The sequence below is a fragment of the Entamoeba invadens genome (genome assembly GCF_000330505.1).
Source record: "Entamoeba invadens IP1 unplaced genomic scaffold scaff_1105074726353, whole genome shotgun sequence".
NCBI lineage: Eukaryota > Evosea > Mastigamoebida > Endamoebidae > Entamoeba > Entamoeba invadens.
Window position 1 is genome coordinate 91,545 of NW_004443630.1, and position 7,348 is coordinate 98,892.

At 31.7% G+C, this 7,348-nt stretch overlaps 3 protein-coding genes across 3 annotated transcripts; all 3 read left to right on the forward strand.

The window, feature by feature from the left end:
- Nucleotides 1–2,900: 2,900 nt before the first annotated feature.
- On the forward strand, nt 2,901–3,506 carry EIN_313410 (hypothetical protein; the record flags this gene model as incomplete). Its single annotated transcript, XM_004259662.1, has 1 exon — nt 2,901–3,506. One exon carries the CDS (start codon nt 2,901–2,903, stop codon nt 3,504–3,506), a length of 606 nt encoding a protein of 201 aa, XP_004259710.1.
- Nucleotides 3,507–3,897: 391 nt separating this feature from the next.
- Nucleotides 3,898–5,097, forward strand: EIN_313420 (alpha-1,3-mannosyltransferase ALG2, putative; the record flags this gene model as incomplete). Its single annotated transcript, XM_004259663.1, has 1 exon — nt 3,898–5,097. The coding sequence occupies one exon, from the start codon at nt 3,898–3,900 to the stop codon at nt 5,095–5,097; it is 1,200 nt and encodes a 399-aa protein (XP_004259711.1).
- A 2,081-nt stretch (nt 5,098–7,178) lies between these two features.
- Nucleotides 7,179–7,346, forward strand: EIN_313430 (cysteine proteinase, putative; the record flags this gene model as incomplete). Its single annotated transcript, XM_004259664.1, has 1 exon — nt 7,179–7,346. A coding segment is annotated over one exon (168 nt), but the record flags the coding sequence as incomplete, so codon positions are not given.
- Nucleotides 7,347–7,348: the final 2 nt, after the last annotated feature.

The following is a 7,348-nucleotide window of genomic DNA, read 5'->3' on the forward strand; positions in this document are numbered from 1 at the left end:
CATAACTTTATTTATACACCCATTTATTCGAACCAGTTCCGTTGTATTATACAGATAATCTACTGGACCTTAGTCCGGTTACTCGACATTAGTCCTTTTATTTTTAGTTTTGGAACATGTTTACTAAATTTTTAAGGTGTAATTTCATTTTTTACACACACAAAAAGAAAAAAAGGGATTTTTTGATACTGATTTTTAGTCCCCTTTTTTATCGAATGTGAAAAACGGGAAATAATCCCATATTTCATAAAACAAAAACAAGAAGAGTTTGATCTAAAAAATAAAAAACCAAAAGAATGGATTATCTGAAAATGCTGAGACAGTACTCCTCAAGCTGTTTTACACTCTCCGGTGTTACTTGTTTGACTCTAGTCAACGTTGTGATTGATTGTGGCGCAGAAAGTTTAACCATTTCTTCTTTAGAGGGGTTGGCAGTTGTTAAACGCATAAACACACTTGCTGATTTGATGTCTACAAATACTTTGTTGTTTTTATTGTGGTTAAGAACCACAAAGCCTGCGCGATGGAATGAAGACTATATATTTTTTCTTGTTGCCTTTTCCTCGATGACTTTCATTACTTTAGTCAAATGTTCCGAAATTACACTTCCTCTTGCTGCTCTCTCATCTGAAGTTGCGCGTTTACTCAAGGGATCATCAAGTTGTTTTATCCATGACGCAACTAAGTTGTCTAGAGAAACTCCATTATTAATCAACACATCTGCTGTTGTAGAAGAAGTGACAACACTTCGAGTTGATTGTGAAATTGTTTGAATGGTACTAGTTGAACTTCTGAACAACGGTGTTGCAGATGTGCTTGATTTTTTGACTGCGCCGAAAAGACACAAATCGAGTGGCTGGACAATATGACTTGAATGAGGCTCGAAGAAATGAAAACAAATGAAGTTGTTGTAAAATATTTCTTTGAGCTCGTCACCAACGTGTGCGCTGAAGTTGTCCATAAGGATGATAACAACTTGAGTTGGTGGGTAGTTCAATGTTCTTCTTTTGTTAACAATAAAAGGAAGAACAACTTCATACATCCAAGTCTTAAAAATTAGCTGATTGACAAACCCCGTCTTTGAGTTGTACAAAGACAAATTTGGGTATTTAGCTAACACAGATTCATCAACAAAGATGTTTGGAATAACGGCTGCTGGGACGGAAAACGGTCCATCCGCTGAGATACATGCAATGATGGTGCTTCTTTTTGATGCTCTTGGTATACCAACCTTGACACCCTTTCCAGATTTGCTGAAGACGGAAACACTCTGTTTATCTGCCCACTCATTAAATCCTACTTCATCAATGTTGAACAATAGAGCGGATTCAATTACATTGAAATTGTCTACAAATGTCAAATAATTATTCAATACATTTTTTAATTGGTTTGATTTTTTTTCTATTTCTTCAGGCTTGGCTTGAACAACATTATAATCATGAAACTTTTTAACATGTTTGATTATTCCCTTTCTTGTCATTTCGAACTTGTAATCAAAAGACTGGTATAGGTGATCAATCAATGTTGGAGTTTGATTTAACAAACATGTATCACATTGATCAAACAAAAAAGCAATTACAGTATCCATTGTTTCGTTTATTTTACACTAATCAACAGGTTCTTTAGACTTGTTTCAAATGTGTCGAAACTTCTCCTTTAATATCAAATAGAACACCAAGTGTTTTATTGCTCACTTTATAACGAATCTTTAAATGCTGTATTTGTTCCACTGCGCTCATTTTTCTTTCAAATTCTTCATCTGTAGCAAACGCTGAAATGGTCTGAAGTGCTTGAATGTAAAAGGCATCTGCCACTTATCCCTTTTTATACGGCTTCACCACATTCAGCTTCATTTGCTGTCTTGATATTGCTGCTTTTCTTTTGGGTTTGTTGATTGGTGATTTGAAAGGTTTCACAACTTGGCCCGCCTCGACGATGTTTTTGATTTCTTCGAGAAAATTTCCTTGTTTTTCAAATTGCATTTTGTCTCTAAATTTTTAATTCAAAAAAAATATTTAAATCATTATTTTTTAAAAATAGAAAAGTTTGAAAATTAATCAATTTTGTTGTTAAATGTGATAGAAAAAATAACTACAAAATAATAGTTTTAAGGGGGCTAATGTTCAGTTGCCGGTGAATGTTGAATCGACAATCTGTAATGTATTAGACTTCAATAATAAAAGCAATTAAAACTTAAAAAAATGAATTTAATTAATTTTATTCAAAAAATCAATTCTAAGAATAATGTATTGACATATTATATATAAAAATGTGAATTATTTCCTATTAATATAGTACTATTATCGCATATTTGCTTTAATTAATGATCAAATATACCTTGATAATCATGTAAATACAAAATATGAATAGACTCCCAATTTTGTATTTTAATTTCAAATTATTTTGAAATAATACATGATATTTTAAACAACACTTTTTTAAAGACAAATATATAGGTTTATGTTCAATTTATCTTCAAAAATTGAATTCATTTGTTATGTTGAAAAGTTGTTGCAATTGTTTATTCAAAATCTTTGATTAATCAAGAAAAATACTCAACTTTCCGTTGTTATGCGTTCATCTACAACTATTTGAGCCAACTAAAAAGATGAATTAGAACACAAGAATAGCGGACCCAATATTAAAGTAACATTGTGTGTATGCTTATTCATTTTTTTAATTTAATGTTTTATAAAGCAAAACTGTTTCCGTCGAAAGAAAAATCACCAATATAATAAAAACTTCAATATTTAACTCCATAAATTTACAAGAAAAAAAAACTAAAATCCATGTTTTGTAACATAAAGAATTATCAACTTTTTTATTCATTTTTCATTTGAAAAATGAATCCCACATATATTTTATGATACCCTTGTAAAAATATAAAACTAAATAATAGAATGGACATTATCACGTTGTTAAAGGTACTAACGGTAATATCACCTGAAACACAAGTGATTTTTCAAGGCCATTACGAAGAGGTATTGCAATGCAAAACGATTGAGGAAATGATGTATTGTTTTGGACCAATAATGACGCGCTTCTTCTTGGACGAGGCGATACCCTACGAAAAACGTTATGAAATATTCGCTGCATTTGGTGATCACAAAAAGATGATTGCAAGACTCGAACCACTTCTGAACGCACTAGACCCACAAAACACTGGTACGATAAAAACTTTCATTAACGACATCCAAATAATAAAGTCCGGATTTTGTGGACACTTATCAACACCAAACGAAGAGATGTTCCAACACTTTTTGGACTATCATAAAGAGATTATAGCACCAAAGGAATACAATATTAGTCATATGGTCGACCCCTTTTACGCGCCAATCAGCCAACTCACGGAAAAGATGAAGTGTGCAACACCAACCCAACTGAGTCAAGTCGCGCAGGTACTTTCAATGGAACACAAAGGAATGGTTTTCGAGGACGACATTGAACTCGACTTGAACACCCTCAGCACTCCAATCCTTCTCAGACTGCTTACAATTTTTCACTGATACCTTTTACATTTAATTTTGTGTGTTTTATTCGTCTAGTTTGTTTTATGTTATACCAACGTTCTAATACAAGTCAGATACCTGTGGTAAAATCTGAATCACACTGTATTATAGAGTAGTTGTAAAATTAACTATAATATAATCATACCTAATTATCATTAGAATTGGTCCAAAATAATGATAATTTTCTTCAAATAGCATTTTTTTATCACAAAAAAAAATACGAGACTATGGTTGAATAAAGTATAGTAAAAATATAGTTTCGAAAGGAAGAACTGTAATATCGAAAGGAAATAGACAGAAAATCATTAGTGAAGGCTTACAGAAGGTTTGTAATGGTTCTTCTTCCCCCAAACACTCAGCGAACTTTAAAACGGAACTTAAAAATACAATGGATAATTCAGTCACAAAGACTGCTATAATCATACACCCCGATCTGGGCATTGGTGGAGCCGAGAGATTAGTTGTGGACTTGGCGCTTGCATTGGAGCACGAAGATTACGACGTCAAATTTTATACATCGCACCACGACAAGAAACATTGTTTTCCAGAAACAAACGGGCGCTTCCAGGTGTTTGTCCACGGCGATTTCATCCCAATGACGATATTTGGATACTTCTACATCTTTTTAGCAACGATCAGAGCACTCTACCTTGCGTTTGTTGCTGCTTGGAAGTCCAACGCGGACTTGTACATCGTCGACCAAATCAGTGTCGGCGTGCCTATACTCAAGTTGTTCAACAAGAAAGTCCTCTTCTACTGCCATCATCCAGACAAACTACTTGTGAAGAAGGGAGGCTTCATGAAGAGGATGTACAGAAAGCCATTCGACTGGATTGAGGAGAAGGCCATGAGTTTTGCGGACACTATTGTTGTAAACTCACTGTACACACAGACGGTCTATGAAAAGGCATTCCCGTCACACTCAAGCACTCCACAGGTCCTTTACCCAACGTACAACCCAATTTTGGAAGAAGAAAACCAAGACGAAAAAAGTCCTTTTGAAGAGGAAGTCACCGAAGAGTTTATGTTTGTGTCAATCAACCGGTATGAAGGCAAAAAGAATCACGACGTCGCAATAAGTGCGTTGAACGAGTTACCCGAAGATTTAAGGGGGAATGTGCGTGTTGTGATTGCGGGTGGGTTCGACGACAGGGTCATTGAGAACATCGAAGTCTACAAATATTTGGAGTCCCTCGCTAAAAAACTTGGGGTCGAACACCACGTAACACTGATTAAGAATTTCACTAATCCGGAAAGAGAATATTTGTTGAAAAGAGCAACCGCTGTCCTCTACACCCCACCGTATGAACATTTTGGTATCGTTCCATTGGAAGCTATGATCAAGAACGTACCAGTCATTGCGTGTAACAATGGTGGACCACTTGAAACTGTCCAAGACGGAATCACTGGAATGTTGTGCGATGGGTCGCCTAAAGGATTTGCACAATGTATTACGAAAATGTGCAACGATAAAGAACTGAGAGAGAACCTCAAACAAAACGCAAAGAATGAAACAAAAAAGAAATTTGGGTTTGAGACATTCACCCGGAACGTCATCAATGTTGTCAATAACATCTTGGCTCACTAAGCAGCCAATTTAACTTACCTTCAGCAAATTGAACATTTTTAGTGAGTCTGTTTAACTACAATTTTTTAATATAAATTCTATTAGATGTAGGAGTTATGGTTGTTATTTTAAAATAACATATTAATAATAATATGAATTATTTAAATTTTGTAATTGAAGTCGGATTTTTAATTAACGATGGAGAAAATTAACTATATATTTAGTTTTTTAATTATAATAAATAACTTTTTTTTCTTTTTTTTTCGAAATAATAATTTTTTTTGTTTTATTTTTAAATTTTTTTACTTTTTAACCACATTATACATCCAAAAAAAGAAAGCAAGAAGTGTGGAGTTTGTAATTTTTTCTCTGGCTAATTTCCGAGTTATATCAACCAACCGGCAGACCATTTAATACAGTCTGTCTTTTAACGTTATCTGCTCGGAAACGTTATCTGGTGCCTTTTGGACTATAAAAATGGAATAATTCGGGAAGCAGTCCCAAAAATCCATCGCAATTGTTTCGGGTTTTTTCACGTTTTACCTAATGCCCGATGTTTAGACAAAAATGAAGCTATTTTTTGTCCACCAGATAACGTTAAAAGACTCATTCTATAGTTAATTACAGAAATGTCATAGTCATAAGGCGATTAATACGTGAAACCGATTGATTTGAAAAGCAAAAAAAATTGACAACCAACGTTTCTTTGAGAATGTCAAATGGCAAAAATTAATAAGAAATTTACTATGTATTTATGGTTTTAAATAAGCGATGGTCGATACTATATATTATAATATAAAAAAACAGATATAGTAAATTTCCTTGTTGTATTTTTGGAATATCGTTAATTAGAAATCAGACTTTAAATTATTTTATAAGATTTATTTTATTTAATTTGTTTTATTTAAAAATCAACCATTCAAAAAAATTTAATAGCATTTTATATAATAGTTAATAGTTTATATAACTATAAACTATGTTTGTTATTATTATCAATTATTTAGAACTTGGTTTCAAAGTTTAAAAAAAAATGAAACCCAAAAATTGGATAAAAAATAATAAACAAATAATAATTCAATTTTATTTTTGTAAAAAAAAATTGAACAAAATCAACAACACCCGACAATTAAATTAAACACACCGTGTTAAAAAAAAGCAAATTATAAAAGAGACTCACTCACCATTTATCATTATTGGTTTGTATTTTAACTCGGAAATTAAAGCAATTTATCATGATGCTATAATAATCTAGATTTTAGTCATGCCAAAAAAATCAAAAAGTAGTTTTTAATCGATGTTTGTCCTGTTCTGGGTTGTTATTTCAACAAAACAAACAACCCAACCATTAAGAAAAATTTAAAAAATTAAATACAGATACCCAAAAAATACTCCAACATAGAAAAAAAAACGACCGGCAAACCATAAAATTATAGTATATTATAGTTTTTTGTTTTTTGTCCTGTTTTTTCAATTTTGAATTATAAAACTATTAAATGGTTTTTAAAAACCATTTTTATAGTTTACCGAGATTTTAAAATAGTTTTTAGTGTTTTTTTTGACAAGATTGAAATTATTAGAAATTCTAGTATTTTAATCAATGAGAAATTTTAATAAAAACAAATATAAAAATAATAATAATTTATAATTAAGACAAATAAATAAACAGTTAAAAATTGGAAAGAATAAGTCTTAAAATAAATGAATTGAAAAATATGACGAGAAGTAGTGCTTTAAGTGGGAAAGAATGTGAGTGGCTCAATTAAAATTTTATTCACAAGAATCATCGAACTAAAAAGATAATTTCGAAGAAAAAACTCAAAAATAAAAGCAAAAATATAAATAATACAAATAATACAATTGAATAGTAAAAGAATTAGAATAAAGTAGTAACAAAAAAGAAAGAAAGCGACGTGTTATTAGTTTTTACTTTTCTAAAATAGTGGAGAAGTGTAAAAAAACGAAAAGGTAGTAAAAGATACTAAAAAAGAGCCAAACCAAAATTGAATAAAAATAGGATGGAAAAGTAGATGTGGAAAGAAAATAATTGTTCTATAAATTACACGAATATAGTATAAAAAGGATGTTTTGAACTATGAATACCAATGTTCTGTTTGCTCATTGCGATAGCAGCTGCTGCTGATTTCAATGCTTGGAAATTGGCCAACAAGAAGCATTTCTCACTTGCTGAGAATTTGAGAAGACGTGCCATTTTCAACAAGAATGCCAAATTTGTTGAAGCATTCAACAAACAACACAGCTTCGAGTGTCAGTG